Source organism: Penicillium odoratum (genome assembly GCF_028828045.1).
Source record: "Penicillium odoratum strain IBT 22623 chromosome Unknown utg000001l_segment0_segment0, whole genome shotgun sequence".
NCBI lineage: Eukaryota > Fungi > Ascomycota > Eurotiomycetes > Eurotiales > Aspergillaceae > Penicillium > Penicillium odoratum.
Genome location: NW_026643143.1, coordinates 1,756,032 through 1,781,807, shown reverse-complemented (window position 1 = coordinate 1,781,807; position 25,776 = coordinate 1,756,032). Strand labels below are relative to the sequence as shown.

The 25,776-nt window shown below is 49.5% G+C and overlaps 3 protein-coding genes across 3 annotated transcripts; 2 read left to right on the top strand and 1 right to left on the bottom strand.

Annotated features, from left to right (window-relative positions):
* Positions 1-329: 329 nt before the first annotated feature.
* On the top strand, positions 330-2,879 carry N7520_000641 (TTC39/IML2 family protein; the record flags this gene model as incomplete). The annotated part of the gene is made up of 4 exons (XM_057134576.1): positions 330-414; positions 588-664; positions 769-1,971; positions 2,031-2,879. 4 exons carry the CDS (start codon positions 330-332, stop codon positions 2,877-2,879), a joined length of 2,214 nt encoding a protein of 737 aa, XP_057000512.1.
* Positions 2,880-3,688: 809 nt separating this feature from the next.
* On the top strand, positions 3,689-5,385 carry N7520_000640 (MFS transporter; the record flags this gene model as incomplete). The annotated part of the gene is made up of 2 exons (XM_057134575.1): positions 3,689-4,489; positions 4,540-5,385. The coding sequence occupies 2 exons, from the start codon at positions 3,689-3,691 to the stop codon at positions 5,383-5,385; spliced, it is 1,647 nt and encodes a 548-aa protein (XP_057000511.1).
* A 764-nt stretch (positions 5,386-6,149) lies between these two features.
* nrps1 (uncharacterized protein) lies at positions 6,150-24,681 on the bottom strand (the record flags this gene model as incomplete). Its single annotated transcript, XM_057134574.1, has 8 exons — positions 6,150-8,840; positions 8,896-10,511; positions 10,565-11,225; positions 11,277-11,659; positions 11,723-23,321; positions 23,376-23,678; positions 23,730-24,146; positions 24,205-24,681. The coding sequence occupies 8 exons, from the start codon at positions 24,679-24,681 to the stop codon at positions 6,150-6,152; spliced, it is 18,147 nt and encodes a 6,048-aa protein (XP_057000510.1).
* Between the last annotated feature and the right edge of the window lie 1,095 nt (positions 24,682-25,776).

The window sequence follows — 25,776 nt, the reverse complement described above, 5'->3', positions numbered from 1 at the left end:
GTTTTACACCATAATTCTGACTTGGTAATACATAGAGTTATGCAGCGATTCGGGTTCGCCGGCAAGCCAATCAATCCCATGAAAAGGTACTCGCCTCCGCCACGTTTATTTTACTTTCTCTTTTCCTCTTCTTCTCATTCCAGTTGTGATATTCTTTCCTACTAGATATCAGCTCCCTTCTGTCGTTCTCGGAAAGACACATGGAGTCCCGCTGAGATTCTTCCCGATCCGTCACTTTGAATTCGGCGGCGATGAACAGGATCTCGACCTGATATCCCTACATTTTCTTTCAATTGGTCCCTTTTTATTTCTACACACCCGCGCCCAACATGCTCCGTGTTGGGTCCTGGCTATATGGCAAAAAGCCGGCCAATGCGTCTCAGTCAATGGATTCATTGGCTGAATTGAGAGACTGTATGTACTAGTACTTCAGACAGGGACAAATTTCGAGGTTTGTCCTACTGAAATGAGGCTCTTGCTGACCATAGAAATTTCGCGAGCGGGGAAGTGGATGAGGCGATGCAAGGTTTGTTATCTCCCGCATGGACCACCCGTGATAAACTAATTGGTCTAACAAACATCTATAGCTGCAACCTTTATTCTCAATGACGACGTCGAAAGTGCTGAAGATGGTCTCGCTAAGGGAGACTCAACCTTTCACAATGTGGGTTTTGATCGTTTCCCCCCTACATCTGGGAAGTTCAGCTGCGTTTTGATGACGTAGCGGGGAAACCGGGCTGTGTCGCTGACTGTGGGGGCTGGAACTAGTTGGGAAAAGGCATGGTAGCATTTGTTCGCGCAACCCTAGGCTTTGAACAGGATATTATGAGACAAGGTCCGCAGGGAGAAAAGTCCACATGTCCATTGAATCCACGGCTGACACTTCCACCAGCATCTGAACGATTAAGCGAAGCGGAAACGAGCGCCTCGAACGAACAGCACCGCGCCCAGCAGAATCCTAATGCCCCGAATGCCTTCCGCTCGGAGATTTACGGCCCCGGCACAGAATACGCTCTGTGCCAGGCTATTGCACAGCTGCTGAGCGCCGTGGTCGGAGTCTTGAACGAGAGTTTGACAGAGAGCGTCAAGGCGTTCTATCGACTGCGCAAGGCGTACATTGCGTTGGATGCAATCTTGAAAATGGAAGAGAAGTTTATGGAAACCCACAGGCAGAAGCAAGGCCTCCTAGCTCGCTCCAGCGACCTTTCCAAAGCGAGTTCTAGTTCCGATTCAAAGCTAGCAGAGACGTCTAGCATGGCCTCGTCGCTCAAAGGTCCGTCCACGACTGTCAATGGGGTGACTCCTTTGGATGATCTTTCGAACAGTGTCTCCGGCTTGAAAATCGCGAAAATCGCACAAGAAGCTGCCTCCGAGCCAGTTTCACGTACATCCACTCCCGCCAGCTCGACTAATATTACCCATGACCCCGACTCGGACATTTTCAAAAATGACATCGACATCTTTATCCACTCCGGCGCCAATTTCTGTTTCGGAATTCTTCTGATCCTCATCTCCATGATTCCACCATCTTTCGGCAAACTCCTATCCATCATTGGGTTCCATGGAGACAAGCAGCGCGGTCTAAGAATGCTCTGGCAAGCTAGTAAATTTCACAATTTGATCGGAGCCTTTGCTGCCTTGGGGGTCCTGGGCTATTACAATGGGTTTGTGCGGTACTGTGACATCATGCCAGATCCGACCCCGGGCGAAGATGATGTTGAAGGCTACCCGGCCAAGAGATTGGTGGGATTGTTGGCAGAGATGCGCACCAGGTTTCCAGACAGCCGGCTTTGGTTGCTGGAGGAATCCCGTATGGAGGGGGCGAACAAGAACCTAGAGGGTGCATTGGAGCTTCTTTGTGATAACAAAAAGAGTCCTTTGAAACAGGTGGAAGCACTCTGTGTGTTTGAGAAGAGTTTGAATGCCTTGTTCTTGCACAATTACTCCGCATGCACGGACGCGTTTATTGAGGTAATTTGGCCCCGCATCCCTGTTCTACCTGCTCTCATATATTAACCCTGCTTTCCAAGTGTGTCGATCTCAACTCCTGGTCCCGAGCATTGTATTACTACATTGCTGGATCATGCCAAGTTGCCCTCTACCGTCAGTCCCTCAAGGATGATCCCAAAAAGGCCGAGGAATACGCCCAAAAAGCGATCGAATACATCCGCAAAGCACCATCCTTTGCAGGCAAGAAGAAGTTCATGGCCCGCCAGCTGCCTTTTGACGTTTTTGTCACCCGTAAGATCGCTAAATGGGAGGCCCGAGCCAAGGAGTGGGATGTTTCTCTGATCGATGCCATTGGCGTGGATCCCGTTGAGGAAATGATCTTCTTCTGGAATGGACACAGCCGTATGACCGACGGCCAGCTAGAGGAGTCATTACAGCGACTGGCATGGTGCGAGAGCGATGCAAACCCGACCTGGTCGCGTGAAGGCGCCGAGGGGCAGGCCATTTTGGACCTTCTGCGCGCTGCCGTATACCGTTCTTTGCGCCAGAATGAGAAGGCCAAGAGCATTCTCAAGACCAAGGTTCTCAGTAATGAAAAGTCGCTGTTCAAGGTTCATTTGAACGATAACTGGGTTCTTCCAGCTGCTCACTTCGAGATGGCGGCCAATCTGTGGATGGAGCGTCCTGGTTACCAACCTTTGCATGGGTCCTCCGGTATTTCACAGAATTCGCAGAATGAGTCATCTCCCGAATCAGGCAACTCCAATGCCTCTGGTGTCGAAGCCGAGAAAACGCTTGTCCAGCAGTGCAAACAACATTTGGAAAGTGCAGCCAAGTGGGAGAGCTATGAGATGGAGGCCCGTATTGGCCTGAAAGTTACTGCCGGTAAGGAGGCTGTACAGAAGTGGGAGGCTTTACATTCGGCATGATGGTTTGAACTGTTCATATGATTTGCAAACCTTGTACAGTAAAGAGCGTTAGAATCTTCTTATCATTTATCTACATAGATTGGTTGATATAAGGGCCATGAGCAACATAATCATATGACCTAAAGACTTTTGCTTTTCCCTTTGCTTCGTCTATGTATTCCCTAAGTACATTCAGCACAACACGTCTTAACCCCACATCTTTGGCACAAAGCTTCGCACTCCATCTTCCAAGCCTGATTGGCGGAGTAAGACCCATTACGATTAGAATGTCAAACTCACCTAAACTAAAAACATTATCAGATGTGTCCACTCGTGACCCCCTTGGTGACTCCAGCTATTAATCTTCGAGCTCTGAAAGTGCTTCCAGTAATTATGGTCCTCTCTGACGAGCGTGAAATGTGCCAAAGATCAACTAAAGCCGAGCCACTCGGCATTATAAATCGGACGCCGAGACCGATATCCCCACATATAAGCTTTTTTTTGCCGCTTTCCGGATAAAGCGGTATTCTCCGTCTCGGAGGTCCGATAACAGAAGTTCGGGGTAGTTAAAAGACTTCAAATCCCCCCCAACTGCAAGAAAATACTAATGCAAGAGGAATTCCCCAAGAAAAGCTTTTCCCTGAAATTTCCCTGATATGATGTGAAAAAAGGCCCACAATCCCTATCATATCCAGTCCAATTACCACACCGGGGCAATATCTTTTTCCACCAGAACTCTTTTCTGCTTAAAGATAATCGGGATTTTTCCGCCTCCAACTGTCTTGCGCTGCCTTGAAAAAAAATCCTTCATTATAGCGTGCACCATAATCATGGCGAACCTAACAGAACACGACTACAATTACCGCTCAAGTAGTGAGGATATCGAGTCGCATGAAGACCAGGAAACCAATGCCGATAACTCCGAAACAATCCCGCCACTAGAGAAACAGACTACCGCAGCATCAGGGAGATCAGGATTTGAAGAACGAACCCAGTCAATAGTATCTCGTATCCGCAGTCGAGATCCTGCACAAATCGCCAAATTTACTCATCCTCTTTCGCATACAAAAACGAGCCCCGACGTTATTGTCGATTTCGAAGGTCCCGATGATCCGTACAGGCCAATCAACTGGAATTTCAAGAAAAAGGCCGTGACGACTGTTCTATATGGATTGACCACTATGGGCACGACGTGGGCGAGTTCGATCTATTCCACGGGCACAGATCAGATTGCGGCCGAGTTTGACATTTCCACCGAGGTTGCGACACTAGGAACTTCTTTGCTGCTGTTCGGGTTAGGGTTGGGCCCGCTGGTTTGGGCTCCACTGTCTGAGGTCTATGGGCGCAAGCCGGCGGTTCTGGTACCGTATTTTATTGCGGCGATCATGTCGTTTGGAACTGCCGTTGCGAAGGATGTGCAGACGATCATGCTGACGCGATTCTTTGCCGGATTCTTTGGCTCTGCGCCGGTTACCAATACTGGTGGTGTGTTGGGCGATATTTGGAGTGCGGAGGAGCGTGGTGCTGCGATTGTGGGATATGCGTTGGCGGTGGTGGGTGGACCTGTTCTTGGTCCCATTGCTGGTGGTGCAATTTGCCAGAGTTACCTAGGCTGGCGATGGACTCAATATGTAAGTTACTTCGTGTTTTCGAGTTGGATTCTTGGCTAACCATTTCCCAGCTCACTGGTATCATGATGATGTTCTTCCTTGTTATGGATCTGCTCATCATCGACGAGAGCTACCCACCAGCGCTACTAGTAAGTAAGGCGCGCCGCCTACGGTTCGAAACTGGCAACTGGGCGCTACATGCTCGTCATGAGGAATGGGATGTGACATGGAAAGAGCTAGGAAACAAGTATTTGATCCGCCCGTTCGCTCTTCTCGCAACCCCCATCTGCTTCCTAGTTGCCCTCTACGCCTCCTTCGTCTACGGTATCCTATATCTGAGTCTAGCAGCCTTCCCAATCGTGTTCCAAGAGGTCCGCGGCTGGAACCAAGTCGTTGGTGCTTTACCGTTCCTCGCCTACCTAGTCGGAATCCTCATCGGTGGCTGTATCAACCTAGCCAACCAAGCCTTCTACATCAAGCGTTTCAAGGCGAACAATAACCGCCCCGTGCCCGAGGCTCGTCTCCCTCCCATGATGCTCGGTTCGGTCTTCTTCGCAGCTGGCATGTTTGTCTTTGGCTGGACCAGCCCGAAGGATATCCACTGGATCGCCCCGATCATCGGTGCCGTCATGATGGGCTTCGGATTCTTCACCATTTTCCAAGCGGCGCTGAACTACCTCGTGGACACTTTCCAGAAAACTGCAGCCAGTGCGATTGCTGCGAACACGTTCCTGCGTTCGATTTTCGCGGGTGCGTTCCCGCTCTTCACGAGTGCTATGTTCCATAACCTCGGCGTTCCTTGGGCTGCCAGTATTCTCGGCTTTATCGCTGTTGCGCTTATCCCGATTCCGTACCTGTTCTACGTATATGGAAGACGGATTCGGGCGCGTGGAAAGTGGTCGGCCGGATCTCTGTAGAGATCCACCGATTTTGCGCATATTTGATACTCGGTTATTTTTCGTTCGTGCATTCATTTCAGGGAGTTCATGTTGATATTTCCCTCATTTTCGATTCTTTAGACGGGACTGCTTTATACTGCAGATGACTGATAGATACCCTTTTCACCCTTGTCAGTTTTGAGATTGATTTGTATATACAGTTTGTAGGATTCCTCCATGCACATAGCATAATACAAAAGTACAAATACATTAGATTTAATTGGTGAACCTCGAAGACTTCAACTTTGAGGTACGGTGGCAACTAGAACGTTTTGCCTGACTAAAAAATTTGGTGGCATCTAGGCTAGAGTCTTATACGAAACGAGGCAAGTAGCGATGAGGAATGTTTTGATAGACATAAGTTTACCTTATACTATAGGATGACATGATGAATAGGAGATAGACAAGAGAGATATGAGAGAAGGAGATGTTAAAAGAGAGTAGACGTGTAAGAAAGAAGCAAGGAAATAAACAAAGGCATACAAAAGGGACGTCTCATCCTGATAGCATATCACATGAAGCATGTAATAAACATAGGAAAAGTGATATGCTCCGCCATTGAGTTGGAAGACAAAAGTATACACTAAGACAAGGAAAGAGAAGGAAACGAATAGCCAGTAAGTGATGCGACAATTCCCATGAAGAAAAACTTCTTCCTGTTATTTTTTTTTTTTTTTTTAGGATTGCAGTCTTCGACTTGTCTTCATTTTTTTTTTTTTTGCGTGTCAGATCACTCGACCACGTCAAGCACGACTAGGCACCATACTGCTGTTGCGGCGGGTCAATTTCCTAGCAAGAGTCATGGCCTTCTCCCAGGTCTTCTTCTTCTCAACCCGAGTTCTCACAGCCGGATCAGGCGACACGGCGCCAGTAGCGAAATCGGCCGGTAGTTCCTCTTGGTGCTTAGCATTATGAAGCGCCAGAACAGCCATCTGGCCCAAGAAAGATGGGTGCTCAAGCAGATCCTCAAGGCGGACCTTAAGGCCCTCTTGTTCAAGCAACCAAGTCAGCTGGGCCATGTTGAAGATGTCACCACCCAGATCGAAGAAAGACGAGTCAAGCTGGAATGCTGTTTGATTCGCGGGCTTGTCATTTGCGTCTGAGTCGATGGTGGTGGTTGAGGTGCGGGGAGGCAGAACCTGGTGCCACGAGCGAGAAAGGATGTCCGAGTGAACCAGGAGCTCGGCGATGGAGCGCGACTTAAGGTGTGCACTGAGGAAATGCTCGTCTGTTGTGCGGGGCAGGTCGTCGACGACTTGAGGTGGTAGGGAGCGCAGCATGTTGGGGGATGGGAGGGCGGTTGATGGGTTTGCGATCAAAGACTGTGCGGTCTCGCAAACCATTTCAAGGACCTTATCTGCGAAATCAGGAAGGATAGGCCCCTTCTCGGAGTAACCGAGAGTAATGTTTAAGTTGCGATCGTCTGCTGGGCGGGAGACCATTGTCAAATCCGCAAAGTTGTCGTTGACGCCTGCACCGCCCATGCGGTACTTGGTGTTGTCGAGCTCGAGCGATCCCTCATAATCGAGATTCTGGTGGAAGACAGACGTGGTAAAGTAAGTCCAGGCCGGCCAGTCGGTGCAGTGCTTGATGATTTCTCGGAAGCCCAGGGACTCGTAGGGCATATTGGAGACTTGCTGGTCTTGGAGGTAGCGGAAGAGCTCCAGACCGGTCCATCTGTCGTTGAAGTTCACACGGACAGGGATGACATTGACGCATGGGCCGACAGTTGTCTCAATACCAGGGACAGTAGCGTTACGGCCGCTGATAGTAAGACCGAAAACGACGTCAGACTGGGAAGACAATTTGGCGAGAGTTAAGGCCCAAGAAGCTTGCATGAGTGTCGCGATGGTCACATTTCCAAGAGCAGTTGGAGGAATCTCGATTGTCTTGCGGATCTCAGTGAAGGCTCCAACATTTTGGAACATGGTTGTACCCTTGCGTTGGACAACTTGTGTCATCATCGACCCCTTCAAGAGATTGGACCAGTGGTTGTAATGATCCGGGCCAATCGTCCCGGGCAGTTGGCGAAGGTAGCTGGCATAGGGAGTAACCGGTGGCAAAGGACTGCCTTCATAACCATACTTGAGAGCAGACATTATCTTCGGGATGCACACTCCATCATACTGGGTATGAGAAAGGCGGATCATAATGCGGTGCTGGTCGCTTCCTTTCTTCTTGACGACGTAGAACTGAACATATTGTTCACCCTCGCGTGGGCCATACTCTCTGTCACGCTGCTGAAGAGTCATAGTAAACTCATCCAGGCCACGATCGGTATCGTAAACAAAGATACTTGGGCGAATCTTGCGCAGTACGACCTGGAAGAATTGATCATGGAAGCACACAAATACAGTGCGCAAGATATCGAATGCATCGACGACCTTGAGACAGCTCTCACGAAGACGCCGGAGATCCACGGGACCGTTGCCTTCCAGGAAGAAGTAGTTCAACATCCACCGGGACTTGAAAAGAGTCGCAGTCAGGGACATTGCCTGGAAGTCTGTAACAGGGAGGACATCGGCGATGCCGCCCTTGAAAACGCCGATCTTGGGGCAAATACCCCGTTGCACTGAATCATCATCCATGGCCTTGGCAGGACGTAATACAGTGATGCTTTCGGAAGACGGAGTCGCTGCCAGGGTGGTTGGTTTGCTGCCCGGGAATGACTGAATCTCCTTATGAGCGGACTGGAGATCAGCGTTCAGAATCTGCTGCGTAACATTGGCAGCGCGGACAGTGGTGAGCATATCCTCGAAAACAGGATTGTTGAACACATCCGCAACAGTAAGCACAAACCCTTCTTCACGAGCAGCACTGACCATCTTCATGGCAATGATGCTATCTCCTCCAAGCTTGAAGAAGCTCTCCTGATGTCTCACGACATTTGGCGATAGACCCAGAGCAGTACTCCAAAGGTTCCAAAGTCTCCTCTCCACATCGGCCGACATACCCTCCTCACTGCATCGCGATGTTGCTGAACAAACACCCGAATCGTCGGCTCCCAAATTTCCTTCCATTGGGTAAGGCGAATCGATTCCATCATCAGTGTGACCATAGCCAGAAAGGCTAGAGGTCTGGATTTGTGGAACCATCAACTTGCCCTCCCTCAACATCTGCCCAATAATCTCATGAACACGGTTATCGATAATCTTCTGAATAGCAACTCCATCCAACGGATCAATCACAGCCTTCACCTTTTCGTTCGCAGTGGACTGGGAGTAGATCGACTCCGAAGCCAGCTCATCTGCAACACTACCATGGAGGTTCAATGAGGAAACAGTGGCAGTGGGGGCCTCAATAAAGCCAGTGAACACCTTGGCAATAGTGTCCACCAAGGACTGGGCTTGCTCATCAGAGACGACATCACTCCAGTAACGCAGCATAATACCTTCACTTCCTCGAGAAATATCCACATTGACGGTGACAGCGTACTATTTATGTTAGATACAGAACCATCCGAATGTTTGATTGTGGAAGAATACTTACCTCACTAGGATCGTGAGCATGTTGCAAATCAAAGGTCAATCCACTGTCCTTGGTACCCCCAGCAACAGTGTGGTTCTGGATTGACAAGGTAGTGTTGAAAAGGGACTGGCCCTGCCAACCAAGTTCATGCTGAATGCTCGCCAGCGAGCAGCTTTGGTGGGGAATACTGCTGATGTAGTCGGCGTTGACACGCTTCGAGACATGATCCAATGTGTTTGATGGCGAGAACTTCACGCGACAACAAAGCATGTTGATAAAGATTCCGACCATGTCTTGAATTCCGTTCACAGGAGCATCACGCCCAGCAGACAGGTAGCCAAAGCAGACATCATCAGAACCAGTGAATTGCTTTAGGACGATGGCCCAGGCTGAAAGAGTCAAGTTTGATAGGGTGACGGAGGCCCGTTCGCAGAAAACTAGCAACTCTGGATATCGCTGGAAGTTCATCAGAATACCCTTGAGTTCACGCTTGGCCTGGTAGCCAGCATTCGAGGCCAGATGGCAGGGATTGACACCGCTGAGGTACTTCTTCCAGTGATCTAGGGCCTGACCTCGGCTTTGAGTTCTGATGAACTTGATGTACTCGCTAAAGGATGGTCCGGAGCCTTCAGGAAGCCGTCGGTCATAAGCTAAGGTCAGGTCACGCAACAAGACATCCACACCACCTCCATCGATGATGGCGTGGTTGATTTCAAGCTTGACGAACACCCGTCCTGGAGGGGTTTTGCAAACAGTGAACTGGTTGGAGATCTTGGCTGGGCGCATGGCGTTGATATTGTGAAGGGAGATGGCACCAAGCTTTTCGTGGACATCGCACTCGGGGCATTCCACGCGGAGGACATAATCAGGGATCTTCTTGAAGACAAGCTGATCAAATGATCCACCACTATAGTTGCTGTCAATGAACACGGTTCGAAGAACAGGGTGCCGTTCAACAAGCATCTGCCATGCCTGGGCGAGCCTTTCAGCGTCGACCTTGCCAATGCGAGAATCCTTAATCTCAAAGATGGTATGAAACATGTAGGCACTGGGGTCTCGAAGTTGGCTAAGGAGCAGACCTTCTTGCATGGGCGAACAAGGATAAATATCCTCCACGTCGCTCTTGCTGCGAATACCAAGCTTGCGGAAAGTATTGTTGGTCAAGCTCTGCAGCCCTTTGTAGTCAATTGGCAGTAGAGGATAGTCGCTAAGGGTAGGCTCAGGTGCAGCAGTCTTGAGTGTTGACATGTCCTTCTCTAAAGTCTGCTTGCACTGGAGAATCCAGCGGCGAATCTGGCCTTCATTTTTCATGTTGCGGTTGTAAGTGAACGCAACGTTTAGGCGCTCTTTCACAACAATAGCAGAGACCTCGAAAAGGGCAAAACGAACGGTCTCAGGGCCCATGTCGCCCGCGACGGCGAAATCGGAGCTGTCAAACACGTTACCTTGATGACGGAAAAGGGAGTCTGCCCGCTCAAGCTGTTGCATCTTCCCAAGGTAGTTAAAGAGAATTTCCAATGGGACTTGGAAATCATCACCCCCAGATTGAAGCAGGCTCTTTGCAAAATAGGGCCGACCATTATCAACTATCTTTCGACGAGTGTCCTTGACACGTTTGATCATATCAATGATACCTCCTGTGGGAGTGATTAGCACTTGATCTTCCTGAAGTTTGCAAGAAAGAAAATACCTTGCTGTCCATCAACATGCAATGGAGACATGGTGGTAAACCAGCCGACAGTTCGAGAGAGGTCGATGCTGGCATCCCATGATTCACGGCCATGACCTTCGTTGTAGATTGTTGGAATCTTGCGGTCAGCGAAAACCTGCCCAAACGAGTCTATGATAGATGCGAGCAGGACATCGACAGTCTCGGTTCCGAAAACTTCATGACAACCTTCCAGGATGAACTTTGTAGCCTCTTCACTCAAGCTGAAAGATTCCATTTTGATGTCACCGTAAACATTGGGGGAGTCTTGCATACCCCAGTAAGCGAGATTTGACGCTTCGGGGGTAAAGGGCAGCTCAAGATCAATATCATGGGTTTTTGATCGATCGAGTTGCATCGCACACCAGCTTTGGAATGATAGTGCCTTCTCATCTGAGAGAGAGCCAGAGACGACCAGCTCCTCAAGATCAGAGAGAACGATGCGCCAAGAAACCATGTCGACACATAGATGGTGAGCGACCAAGAATAGTACCTGGCCACCCGTGCGCAGGTTGAATAGGTCAGCTGCAAAGATGGGACCATTCATGGGATCCAAGCAGGACTGGCTCTCGGCAATTCTAGGAACCATACCACGCGTGTCACTGACAGAGTGCAAACGGAACCGGAAGGACTCATCAACCTCCTGTCGGTAATTGTTAGTTGTTTTCAATGAGTGACTATGCTCAATACATACTGCAGCTCCCTTTTGTTGCCATTTTCCATCAATACCCTTGCTGAAGCGGGCACGGAACATGGCGTGCTGGGTGGTCACGGCCTTGATCGCCCGTCGCAAGACCTCGCCTTCCACTCTGCGAGAGATGCGAACAGTCATGCTCTGGTTGAAGCGGGCTGCACCTTGGAAAGAAGTTGAGGACTGCATGTACATCTTCTGCACAGGAGAGAGAGCAAATTCCTCTCCAATCTTCTCCTCGCGGTGGATGACAGCAGGAGCCTTGGAAGTGGCAAATTGTGACAGCTCCTTGACTGTTCTACTTTGTAGAATATCGTTCAAAGTCAAAACGAGGCCCTGTTTACGCGCCCGTGAGATAACTGCCATGCCGGTGATACTGTCTCCGCCTAGTTGATTTTGTTAGCATAGTAACCATTTTAAATTGTGTCTAGGTTTTGTTGGAAACCCACCCAAGCTGACGAATGATCGGTCCACGTTGATCTTTGACAGGGAGATGTTCAAGACCTGCGAGAAAATTTCACGAATGATCTTGAGTGAGCCATCATGCTCCTGCTGCTTTTGTGGCTTCTCGGTTGGGCCACGCTTCATAGAATCGTAATCTTGCATGATGCGGTCGTAAGTTTCGTCATCAATGCTTTCAAGCCATGCTGTAATTCTCTTACGATCAAGCTTTCCAGAAACCAGCATAGGGAGCTTCTTGATCAAAGCCCAGGATGCTGGAACCATGTAGATCGGAAGCTGAGACTCGAGGCTTTTTTGGACTTCGGCCAGGCCAGCGAGACCTGTGATGTTGAAATCATCCTCATCAAGTAGCTCGCAGGGCTTGTCGGAAATGAGTTTGGTGTCCGCGGAAATGCTGTTTATTGACATGACTGTAACCAGGCGTTTCTTGAAAGGGCCAGTCTTGGGTAAGATGACAACAGCATTGCGGACGAGGGCGTTTGCTGCGATGCGATGCTCAATCTCACCGAGCTCCATGCGCTGCCCATTGACCTTGACCTGGTGGTCTTTGCGACTGACGTACTGCACCGAGCCATTGGCGTTGTAGTAGCAGAGATCTCCGGTCTTGTAAATTCTCCTGGGAGACGGCAGGTGGGACTTGAAAGCCTTTCCCCAAGCCGGATCTTCAATGAAGCACTCGGCATTTTTCTCGGGGTTCTTCATGTACTCTCTTGCTAGAGACATTCCCTCAAGAACGAGTTCACCGACCGCACCCAATGGTGCTAGTTTGTGGTGATTCTCGGGATCCACAATCCAGGTCAGTGTGCTTGGAATGCCATGGCCAATGCGACCTGGATCGCGGTGAGATGCCACCTCGGTATCAACGGTAGCGAAAACGCAAGTTTCTGTCGGTCCGTAAACGTTCATAAACTTCACACAATTCACCCATTTGTTGACGACCTCTTGCATAACCTGTTCTCCGCCCACGGTCATATATCGGACAGAGGGAACAGATGATGGCTCAATGATGCCCGCGATTGCCGGTGTCAGGAAGACCCAATTCACATTCATACGTCTGATGGCGCCGGACACGTCGTTGAGGCGCTCATCTTCACTTGGAACACAGATACAACCACCAAGCATCAAGATTGCCAGTGTTTCGAGGATAGCAGCATCAAATGTGAGGGATGCAAATTGGAATACTCTGGATGTTGAAGTCAACGATGTAACAGGGGCGAAAGACATAATACTGCTAACAGCATTTCGGTGCTCAACAATGATACCCTTGGCACGTCCGGTGCTGCCAGATGTGAAGAGGGCGTAAGCCATGTTGGATGGAGTGACTTGATCACGGCTCTTGGAAGAAGAGTTGATGGAGCCATACGCTTTCAGTGTCTCCTTACTGATTGGAATGACAGTTTTGACCACCCTGGTGTACTTGGCCGTGTAGTTTGGAGTGCAAAGAATCATGTTAGCTCCAACATCAGCCAAAATCTCCTCATGCCGGGAAGTAGGGTGGTGAGGATCGAGGGGAACGTAAGCACCGCCCGCAATCAAGATACTAATAAGAGTGACCATTGTCCAGGCAGACTTGTCAAGACAGACAGGGACCAAGACTTCAGGGCCAACTCCACGAGAGACCAGGTAATTGGCAAATAATGAGGCCAAGTCCCAGAATTCTCTATAAGTGAGTTCTCCATCCCAGGCGCAGACAGCCGGCGCATCAGGATTCTCAATCGATTTCTCACGAATAAACTCGTGAACACACTTCTCAACTGTTAGTGGCACACGCTGATTCCATTCAGCAATGGTAGCTACGTCCTGGGAGCTAGCGACCTCCAAGTCGGACACTTTGCCACTGCTTCCCTTGGGAATGGACATGAGCTGCTTCAAAACATGACCAAACTGTTCAATTAGTCGATTGGTCTGCCAACCACTCACCACCAGCTCGTCGTGGTGGGCAGTGAAAGAAATGCTAGTCTTGGAAATACCACATTCCAGGACAAGAGGGTGGGTAAAGAAGTCTTCGCTAGTTTCGCGCTTCTCATCGATCCAGATGCTGTCATTTAATTGACCCTCGGTGGGTTGAATTACCAGTAAATTCTGGAAGTTGCAGCCGGAGGCCGTATCAGAATCGATCTGACGGATACGCTGTAGACCTGCGTGGAGATGAGGAATCATCTCAGTGGTGGATTGATGAATTGAGTCGAGGTACTGGAGAATCGACATGTCTTTGACGACTTTGACGCGTGTTGGCACGGTACTCAAGACAGGACCAGCGATATCGCCAACGCCAGGGAGGTCAATATTGCGACCGGAGAGTGTCTCTCCAAAGCATACATCAGGAGATGAAGTATGTGTAGAGACAACTATGGCCCAAGCAGCACGCAGGAGAATGGGAAGTGTGTAGTCGACACTGTTCGTCGGTCGGGAAATTTCCATCTGATGATGCTGGGTATTACCGGCGCGGATGACATCTGGAACAGCATTCTTGTTTTGCGGGAAAGGAGTGGTTGAGATCTCTGACAAGTATGACTTCCAGAATGCATCACACTCTGCCATATCTTTCTTGGCAAGGTACTCTATGAAAAGACCATAGGAAGCTGCTGGTTCCTTGTTCAGTGAGGCCTTGTAGTTCTCTTCAAAACGTCTGTAAATCAATGGGATACTCCAACCATCGTACAAGGCGTGGTGAACGGACCAAACGAAGTACGATACAGATGAACCCCGGGGCTGGACTATGGCGTAGCCAGTCAAACGAGCACCGTTGAACTTTGGAAGCTCAATTGAGTCCTTGGGGAGTTGGCTAAAAGACTCAGCATGCACCCAAGAGATGGGGTCCTCTTTGAGGATAGCTTGGGCAAAGTTCATCGCTTCGGTATGGATGATGCGGGTTCGGAGAATGTCAAGGTCGACGACAGTCTGCTCCCAGGCAGCCTTGAAGCGATCAATATTAGCACCGTCGGCAAGACGGAAAGCTGGTTGTGCAACATATGCACCGTGGTGCTTGATTGACATAGTCAGTAGTCCTTCCTGGACAGCACTGCATGGATAGACATCGGCAACACAATCCTTGGAGACCAAACAGCCTTCGCTTATCTCATCAAGAAGAAGCTCAAGATCAACACCGGAAGGCAAAAGGGAGAATGGATCAAGAGGTTGGTGCTTGACAGGCGCTACCTCTTTTGCACTTGAGCAAACCTTCGCCATGTCAATTAGAACAGGTGTCTTGAAAATCGTAGCGACGTTCAGTGGGATTCCTTCAGCCTGAGCAGCACCCACCAGATTCATAGCAGAGAATGAATCACCACCAAGGGCAAAGAAGCTGTCTTCATTCGTAACGGATCCCTGTTCAAGATCAAGGGTCTTCTCCCAAAGAACTCTAAGTTTTCCTTCAATGCCATTATCCGAAGCTTCTTCGGCCTTCACGCCAGTATTGAAAGTGATATAAGACTTCAAGGTCTCCTTAGACAGAGTCTGGACCATGGCACGGAGACGCCTGCGGTCAATCTTCGCAGAAGATGTAAAGGGAAGGTTGCGAAGAGGGAAGAAAAGACGAGGCATCATGCTCTGGGGAAGATAGTCCGGAAGAGAACTTTTCAGCTTCTGCACAGCATCCATGTTATTGACAGAAATTGGCAAGAGAAGAGGGTCAGCTCCCGGGATGGTGGGAGCGAATTGATCGTTGGTGCCACCCTTCTCCGAGTCTCCATCGTGGACGGTGAAGAATGCAGCAAGACCTTTAGCGACGGTCTTTCCCTGGGGAACAACAACATCAACGGCAACCTGCGATCCCTCAGGGAGACAACGGGTGCACTGGTGCTCAATCTCCTCGAGCTCGATACGTTGTCCGTTGAACTTGATCTGGGTGTCCTTGCGGGAAATGAACGCGAGGGTGCCATCGCTGTTGTACCTGACAAGATCACCAGTGCGGTACATTCGGTCACTGCGCTTAAAGATTCCATGGAGACCAGTGTGATGACTCCATACGGGATCCTCGACGAAGACAGCTCTGGTCTTTTCAGCATTTCCGAGGTATTCACGGGCAATGTTACTGCCCTCAAGCAACATCTCACCCACAGCGCCGACGGGGAGAAGGCGATTGTGGTTGTTGGGATCAACAATCCAGACTCGACAATTGGCAGCAACACCGATTGAGGTAGGATCATCATTAACACGGTTTCCATCCCAGTCAATCTTGACACCGACGGTCGCAACAACGGTGGCTTCTGAGGGCCCGTAGGCATTAATGACAAATCGATCATTCCAGCGATCAATGTGGTTGGCGGGCATCTTTTCACCTCCTGTGATGATGGTCTTGAGGGTGGGAACAGTTTTCGGCTCTAGGGTATTGACAATGGCAGGAGGAGAAGACATGTAATTAGCCTCCATACGGCGAATGGCGCCACCGAGGTTGTTCATGCGCTCCTCTTCACTGGGGACACAGACACAACCACCGGTCATCAAGGTCATCATGATCTCGAGAACGCTGACATCGAAAGTGTAGTTTGAGAATTGCAATGCACGAGTTCCGGAGTTCATGTGCAGTGCATCCATCATGGCGATAGCGGTTGTGCTGAGCGCTATGTGTTCCACGACGGTTGCCTTAGGCTTTCCAGTAGTTCCAGAGGTAAAAATGGCATAAGCAGCGTTTCCAGGAGTTGGACGTACACCAGGCAAGGCCAATGGTGATTCCGGTAGTTGAGAAATGCTTGTCTGGGACACAGCGAGAGCCTTTTTGCAAAGCTTAGCCATTCTTGGCTGTAAAGAGGTTGAGCAGAGAACCAAATCAGCACCGATCTCGTCAATCAGCATTTGAAGACGCGAATCGGGGTGCGAAGGATCGATGGACACAAAGGCTCCACCGGCTTTAAGGACAGCCAACTGTGCAACAATCGCCCAGGCAGACTTTTCAAAGCACAGAACAACGAAAGTTTCCGGCTTGATACCGAAGCCAGTCAGGTAGCGAGCAAGTCGGCTAGCCACGATGTCGAGCTGACCATAGGTGAAATCCTTGTCCCACGAGCAGATAGCTTCGGCGCGAGGGTGGAGGAGGGCTTGCTGTTGAATGAGTTCATCGGCGCACTTTTCAACGCGTAGTGGTGTGGTGGCATTCCAGTCACGGATTTGGCGGCAGGATCGCTGGGACAAAAGGTCGACACTTCCAATGTTTCGCTTGCGAGGATCAACAGAAATTATATCGTTGAGAATTTGATCGAAAGTATCGATGACATGAGTGACCTGGACGGATGTAAGAGTCTCTGTGGAGTAGCTGAAATGGATCTCTGCGACAGATGTAGAGACCTGTGCTGTAATAGCAATGTTGTAGGCTTTTGAAGTAGCTGTATCTCTGGCTCGCCGTGGAGGTAGAGAATCAACGGCGCGGTAAGTAAGAAGGGTGTTGAAAACATTCGCATCGTCAAAACCAAGCCGTTGCTTGACGACAGTGAGGTCGGCAAAGTTCTCCTTGCTCTTCTCAAAGTTGTTCTTTGTCTTTTGCAGTAGTTCATCAACATTTAGATCGTTGTTCAGAATCAAACGTGCAATGGCGATGGAAGATGGATCGTCTGTCTGGGAGAGCCAGTATCCAAAACAGACATCGTCGTTACCGGTGTAGCATCGCAAAACCAAACCCCATGCAAACTGGAACAAGATTTCAACAGAAACCCCAGCCATTCTGGCAAATGCGTGCAATTGATTGGTTTGCTTGTTGAGGGTCCGGGTTGAGCGACCCTTCTTGCCGGTTTCTTGGGAGATGGCTGGAAAGTTGCATGGCTCAATTTCGGCGAGATACTCTCTCCAAAAGTCGAGATTAGTATTTGAGAAACTCTGGCGAGAAATTCTGTTTGCAGATTGAGTTCGAGCCCACTTCTTCACATCAAAGGACGCAAGAGCTGTGGTAGACAAGTCTAGTATTTCAGCGTTCAAGCTCTGATAGTTAGTCTTACCGAAGGGGGTAAGGGGTATGGAGGAGATGGGGATGTAGAAACTCGGGACCTTGCTTGCGGGAATCTTTGTGGACAAGTGAGTGTGTAGTGCCGAGATAGTTGTCTTCAACTCGGGCGCCGAATTCTGGATAACCCGTTCATCAAAGCTGGCGGAAGAGGCATCGCTTGTGCAAATGAAGATAACAACCTGTTGTTCGCCTCCAAACAACAAAGTGTCCACCACAGCGCGTCGCTTGGACGCAAGAAAGACGTGGATGCACTGTTCAACATGGAGGCGTTCGGCGCATGGCACAAAGTGACGATCTACGTACTTCCGCCCGACATAGGCGAAAGACCCATCTGAATTGTAGCGGACAAGGTCTCCAGTCTTGAAGAATTTACGAGGCGGAGCCGATCCCGCGTCAGATTGGTCTTCCATGGAAGCCAACCAAGAAGGGGCTTCGAAGAAACAAGTGGCGTCTCCTTCGCCGAGGTATCGGGAGGCAAGACCTGGACTTTCAACAACTAATTCGCCAACAGCACCAACAGGAACCAAGTTGTTGTGGTTGGAAGGGTCAACAACCCAACAGAAACAAGAGGCTGCCGATCCAATCGTTTCAGATGATGTCTTGGCAGATGTCGTATGGAAACAAGAGGATGAGATTTCTGTGGCTCCAAAGAATTGGTGGAGCTGTAGGTCTTCTACTTGCCACTTCTGGAGTACGCCCTCAATTGCCAGTTCCCCAAAAATAGCCACCACCTGTAGGCCAGGGACATCCCTGGGGCTGATGTAAGTGGCAATGCTCGGCGTAATACAGGTAGTGTTAGCATGAAGGGCATTGATCGCAGTCGCCAGGGTGGCTGGGTTCGCATCAGTAGGGATGCATAGACAACCACCATGCATGAAGGCGCCAATCGCTTCGAGAATGAACAGATCACTGGTATGGGCGGCAAATTGAAGCACTCTTGACGTATCGTTAAGCTTCAGGGATGACGCGAAGGCCTCGGCTCTTGTCATGATGCTCGAATGGTTGAGGACGACAGCTCGGGCAGTCTTCAGAGTACCAGCAGAGAAAGCAACGTAAGCAGGGTCCGTTGGACCTGCCGCAGAAATAAGAGGCTCATCATTGAGGTATTCAAGGAGCGATTCTGTTACCGGAATGACGTATGGAATCGTGTTCTCAAGAACCTGTGCCTTGTCGGGGGATGCGAGTGCAACTTGCACGGCGTTCTCAACGATCCATGGCTCGATTAGACTCATGGTCTTTGGAGAGTCAATGGGAATGCAACCACCTCCTGCTTTCATGATGGCGAGCACGGCGACAATGTTCCACACTGATTTATCAAACGAGGTCGGGATCAGACTGCCTGGTCCAACACCAAAAGTTACCAGATAGGTAGCAAGGCGGGAGGAGTACTGGTCCAGCTTGGAGTATGTCAGACTACCGTCCCAAGATGTGACTGCCAATGCCTCTGGCTTCTTGCTGGCCATTTCCTGAACAACCTGGTAGGCGTGCTTCTCGATTGTTTGAGGTGTATTCCTGTGCCAGGAGAGTATATCTTCCTTGTTGCTCTGGCTCAATACATTGAGAGAGCGAAGTTCACTCTCAATGTGTGTCGTGATGCTCTCCAAATACTGGACGTAAGTGTTAGCAACATTGAGAGCCTGAGCATCAGACAGACTAGTGGTCCAGTAGTTGATGTTGATCCTCGCTTTTGTGTCCATAGCTTCAATGTTAATGAAAACGGGGAATTCGGCAGGGTCATGGATAGATCCAACCTCCACACACTCAATATCACTGGCCACCGCATCCTTCGCACCAGGGAGGCGGCGGTATGAAACACCTGAGTTAAACAGGTTTGCATCGGACAGCTTCAGTGCATGTTGAATGTCAATGAGAGAAGTGTGGCGGAATGGAAGGCTCTCCATGTAGTCGTCTTGAATTTGCTGAAGAACATCGCTGAGCAGTGCGTCACTCGACATCTTCATCCGGCAAACCATGAGATTGATAACTGGACCGACGACCGATTGAATGCCATCGGCACTCACATCGCGCAGTGAAGCCATGTAACTGAAGCAAACATCATCAGATCCGCAGAAAAGGCGTAAAGTAAGACCCCATGCCGCATTGAACACATTGGATAAGGTGATTCCCTTCTTTTCACACACTCTTTGGAGCTGGGCCAAAGATCTAAAGTTCACTGGCATCGACCGAAGGGTTTTCTCCTGTCCTTTCTTACCATCGATGAGAGTCGGAAACATGCAAGGCTTAGCATCTGAAAGATAAGATTGCCAGTATTCAATGCTGGCCTTCTGTGGAGCATCCTGCAGGAAGCGAATGTAGTCCTTGAACAGGGGGCGAGGGCTCTCCTGTAATCTTCCAACGTATGCAAGCTGCAAATCACGAAGGATGATAGAGATGGAGTTACCATCCATGGCAGCGTGACTCAACTCAATGCGACAGAAGATTCTGTTCGTCGATGTCTGGCAAATACTGAACCGGTACGCCGGAGTGAGATCGTTATAGTCTTTGGGATCCTGGGCATCGAAGGTAGCCATTACATCACTGTCTCCGACTGATTGCAAGAAAACAGGAGTGGGGTCAAACTCTTTGAAGACAACCTGGCTGAACGGATCGTGTGGGGTGAGATTCTCGACGAAGATAGTGCGGAACATGGCATGGTGAGAAACAACCTCCTTCCAGGCCTCTACGAGTCGATCAATGTTGGGTGCGGTAGATCCTGTACCCTGAACTTCAAATGTGTCATGAACAGCATAGTAGGAACTGTCACGACTGCGGCCAAGTAGAATACCCTGTTGCATACGCGAGCAGGGATAGATATCCTCAATCATGTCAGGTGATGTGATACCAAGCGCAGGCAGCTTCTTCGTGAGCATATTCTGGAGACTGTCATATTGCAAAGAAAGCATAGGAAATGAGCTCAATGTCAATCGGGAAGGCATGGTCGATAGTTGATCCGAAAGCGCAACGAGCTGCTTCTGGCACTGTGATACCCATGAGTGGATACGGTCCTGGTGCTGCATGAACTTGTTGAAGGAGAATGTAAAGCGAATCTTGCCAGCAACTACCATAGCGGAAATCTCAAACAGACCGAAGCGGGGAGTAACGCGTCCAAAGTCAGCATCATCACTACCCTGACCAGTCTCGCCGGCCATTTGATCAACCAGATTGAAAAGACCGTCTTCTCGCTGAAGATCACGATGCTGACCAACATAGTTGAAGGACATCTCGAACGGGTGGGGGTGAGTGCCACTCTGTGGGCTTCCATTGTTGAGAACCCGACTCGCGAAGTCGGCGCGGCCATTGTCACTGACCCTGCGGCGAAGATCTTTCACCTGAATAAGAGTGTCGATGGGATCATCTGATTTGTATCCGTTGACAAAGATTGGATGAAGGATGGTAAACCAACCAACGGTGTGCGAGATGTCGATTGAAGGATCCCAGACTTCACGTCCATGGCCCTCGTTGTAAATGACGGGCAAAGACCGATCTTGGAAGGCGTGACCAAAGGAATGTAGCATTGATGCAAGGAATAAGTCAATTGGCTCGGTATTTAGGGCCTTGTGGCAATCAAGGAGAATTGACTTGGTATGAGCCTCATCAATCTCAAAAGCAGCGCAGTCGACATCACCATATGTTGTCTTCTTATCCTTCAATCCCCAGTAGCCGAAGTCAATGATCGGCAGCGGATCAGTCGGGACTCTTCCTTCGATGGCCAGGCTCTTGGAGTGTTCTTCTTGGAGACGACACCAAGTCTGGAACGGTAGCGACCCATGAGCAGCGGCAGACTTCTCTGGGTTTAGAACAAGATCTTCCAAGTCTCCAAGGATGATTTTCCATGACACGATATCAACAACAAGATGGTGGGCGGTCATAGACAGAATGTGAGGCTGACTCTGATTCTGCATGCGGAAATAGTCGACTGCCAGCAGCGGACCTGAAAAGCAATTGATGCTTGTTTGGCTCTCTCCTATGAATGGCTTAATCGCATCCATATTCGCAACGGTATGGGTGCGCCATCGATATGAGCCGTTGACATCACGGGTGGTTCGTTGAGCTGAAGCGCCAGCTGCACCACTATCGTCGAATCGCGCCCGCAACATGGAGTGTCGGGTAATAAGGGTATCGATGGCTTTCTGCAGAATGCTTTCATCAATTGGCTTGCTCAAACGTGTCAGGATTCCCTGGTTAAAATGACCCTGGCCCTCTTTGCGCACACCAAAGTGTAGCAATTGAATAGGTGACAAATTGAAGGGCTCGTCGACGGCTTCTTGGTAAGTGGTGCCATGTTCGATCGCTTTGGCACGGGTAGCGAGATCACGGATTGACTTGCTCCGAAGTACTTCCTGCACAGACAACCCAATTCCATGCTTCTTGCAAAGTCCAATGCAAGTCATAGCAGCGATCGAGTCACCACCAAGAGCGAGAAAGCTCTCGTTGAGACTGACGAGATTCTGCGGAATATTAAGAACACGGCTATAAACAGCGGCCAGGGCATCCTCTGTTGAATTTCCGGGCTGAGAGACCTCTGCACCCAATGAAGGACTGTGAATGGCTTTTCCAACATCGGGATCGCTTTCCATACTTGTCACCCAGCTTGCAATTCCTTTCCGGTCGAGTTTCCCGGATGGCAGAAGTGGCATTTCTTGTACGCACAACCAGACAGCGGGTACCATGTAAGTCGGAAGGCGTGCTGAAAGCCTTTCACGAATTCCTGGAATAAGTTCAAGTTTCAGCTGCCTAGGAATGAGTCCCAAAGGCTCCAAATCACTCTGGTCTTGCTCGGCCAGCAGCCCTGCGAAAGAAACGACAGCTGCCAGTCTGCCCTTAGAAAAGCCAGCCTTAGGGAAAAGGACGGAACAATGAGTAATTTTTGGGTCTTGTGTCAACTGGGTCTCGATTTCTCCAAGTTCAATGCGCTGGCCGTGAACTTTGACCTGCGTGTCTTTCCGCCCGACGTAGTTGAGAGAGCCCGTATCCGAGTTGTATCGCACCAAATCTCCAGTCTTGTAAAATCTCCGATTCATGGCCCCTGATTTATCCATCTTCGTCCAAGCAGGGTCGTAGATGAATGACTCCCTTGTTTTCTCCGGGTTGTTGATATAGCATCGAGCCAACGTTGGCCCTTCAAGGAGAAGTTCACCAGGGCAGCCAACGGGTACCAGCTCGTCGTGATTTTCAGGATCCACAAGCCATGCTTTTACACCAACAGGCATTCCAATGTCCTTGCAATCGGTGTCGGGTGTTACACCTGTGTTCATCACAGATGCGACGCTGGCCTCGGTAGGCCCATATCCGTTGACCAATTTAATTTTCGACCAGGTAGCCAGCTGGGATTGCGACATTGCCTCTCCGGCCAAGACAAGAGCTTGCAATCCAGGCACACTCTCAATGTCGATAAAGCTGATGAATGATGGGGTAAAGCAAGCCTGGGTGACACGCATTTCGTTGATCGTGCCGACGATATCATTTAACCTCGCCTCCCCGCTGGGAATGCAAACACACGCACCGTGGATCAGTGGGGTCAATGATTCCGCCAAGCTCGCATCGAAGGTATGAGCTGCAAATTGAAGACATCTGGAATCCCGAAAGATAAGAAGGCTTGGGCCATGGGCCTGGGCACTGGAGAGAAACGCGCGGTGCTCCAAAAGCGTTCCCTGTTGAGGTTGTCAGAGGCCAAAATCCGCTGGGAATAGTTCCGTTTAACTTACCTTGGGTTCCCCCGTAGATCCGGAAGTGAAGAGAACATACGCGGCATTCTGGCTGGTGACACCAGATGCAAGGTCCACCCCATCGGCGGGGTCCGCCAACCGGTCCATGGTCTCAGTGCACAAGGGAATTAAGGTCTTGACAACAGGCCGGAGAGCCTCTTCATGGTTCCCCGAGCACAACGCAACCGATGCCTTAACGGATTCAATCAGACGCTGAAGGCGGGAGGTTGGGTGTGTCGGGTCCAATGGAACGAAGGCGCCACCGGCCTTCATGACACCAAGCATTGCAACGATGTTCCATTTCTGAGAGTTGTAAGCTTTTGAACATTATCAAGTGTGTGGCTTACGACTTACAGATTTATCAAAAAGCAGAGCCACGCGGGCTTCAGGGCCAACGCCCTGCATCCGCAAGTGGCACGCTAACTTGGAAGCTAAGTGATCAAGCTCCCCGAAGGTCAATTTTCCATCCCAGGCGCAAACCGCCTCTCTTTCTGGCCCGGTAACAGCCTGGTCATGAATGGCGTCATGGATGCAGCGGTCATACAACTTCGGCGTGTGAGAATTCCACTTTTGGATGCGCTGCCAATCGTTCTCGGAAAACAAATTAAGCTTGCTAATAGCGGTGTTTTCCGAGGAAAGGATTTTGGTCAGGACCTGTTGGAAGATGTAGGCGACACTCTTCATTTGCTCGCCGGACATATCCCCGTTGCGCCATTCGAGGAAGATGTTGATGTCCCTGCGGAGCACCTTGACGTGGAGACGAACTTGACACTGGGGAATGTAAGCATAAGAATCAGATTGACCATTAATTGAGAATTAATATACTAACCTGTTCGGGAAGAGCAGTTGCCAACATTGGTTTGGAGGAAGACGAATCCGACTTCCGATATGTGCGCAGCATCAAGATGGTGTTGAACGGCAATGAGCCCTCGGCTGTCTCGAGATTTCCATTTTTGAGGTTCTTCCACACTTTATCTACAATTTGCTGAATGGAATCGTTCTCATCAATCGCGACTCGGACAGTCGACAGGTTGGCAATGCTGGACCTCTGTACATGGTTTCGAGAGCAGGTTGTGTCACCGTCGATGTGTTGGTAGCCGAAGGAGATATCCTCAGTGCGGAGATAGTAATGCAGGACCAGAGCCCAAGTAGCCTGCAATACCGAAGTGAGGCGACCTTCGTGCCATGCGGTTAATAACTGCGCATTTTGCGAAGAAGTCGGTCTCGTTTTCATCGACACCGGGCGCTTAGATCCATCAATGGCAGTGGCGAAGCGAGGAAGGAAGCACTGTGACGATTGAGCCATGATATCGGAGTCCGAAATTTGCTTGTTCTTTCGTTTGATTTCCAATCAAAAATAACGTATATGCGTCGCGTGTATATTTCAGTGGAAGCCGATAAACAGGCGTTGAAAGAGTGCCCTCGAATTAGATTGGATGTGAGTATGTATTAGATCCAGTTACGAGGTTGGACTTTTCACGCGGAGTTGGAAGGTCTCAGTGATTTTAAAAGAACGACAAGTTTTTATTATTGTTTTCACTATTTTTTCCACTATTTTTTTTTAACTTAATTAACATACGCCATCGGTCATCGGTCCTCGGGGACTAGATGCATGGCCACTGCTCTACAATACAATACGACATGAGTCAATAGTACTACTTGCAATTCCGTAATCCCCCATGTATCTTCCTTGCATACATTCGAATCTAGATGGAGGAAGGGTTGGGAAGACGCCACACATGGAGCCAGTGCGGTTCAAGAGGTGGAGTCCGTTCACCCTTGTGGAACCAAGTCAGACATCAACTCAGGGCGAGACCGAAATGGTCCATCATTTTTGGGAAAAGAAAATCAGGCTGAAATAGATATAGCTCTAAGTTTTAAGATCTAGCAAGAGAAGAAACCAAAAAAAAAAAGTTCAAGTCAGAGAAAATACCACAAAAAAGACATGATGCAGGGGTACATTCACCTACAGAGTATTGTAACTACTTCGTACAATACCAAGATTCGAAATGACTCAAATGGATATGTTTCTGTTTTCGTTACAGAAAGTCAGATCCACTTGCAATTTCCCGATCAAGACCCCCTGGCCTACGAACGTGGGTTCCGCAAGGATGTAAATAGCTGTGACCTTTCATTTGGGTCTAAACATGATTTAATTTAATGTTTTTCTTACATTCCTTATTAAATCTCTCATATCGGCTGATCCGGATGACGACAGTTTCTAGAAATTGCATGAAGTTTTAAACCTGGAGAACAGGTACATGAGATCATGTTGGAATGCTCTCCATGCGACAGATTACATGAGGGAAATATGTAGGGTCCAGCGTCAGTGCTGCATCTATTGGTCCACTTTGAGCTCAGCAGATCGCATGACAATTTGTTACACCGACTAGATCTTGAA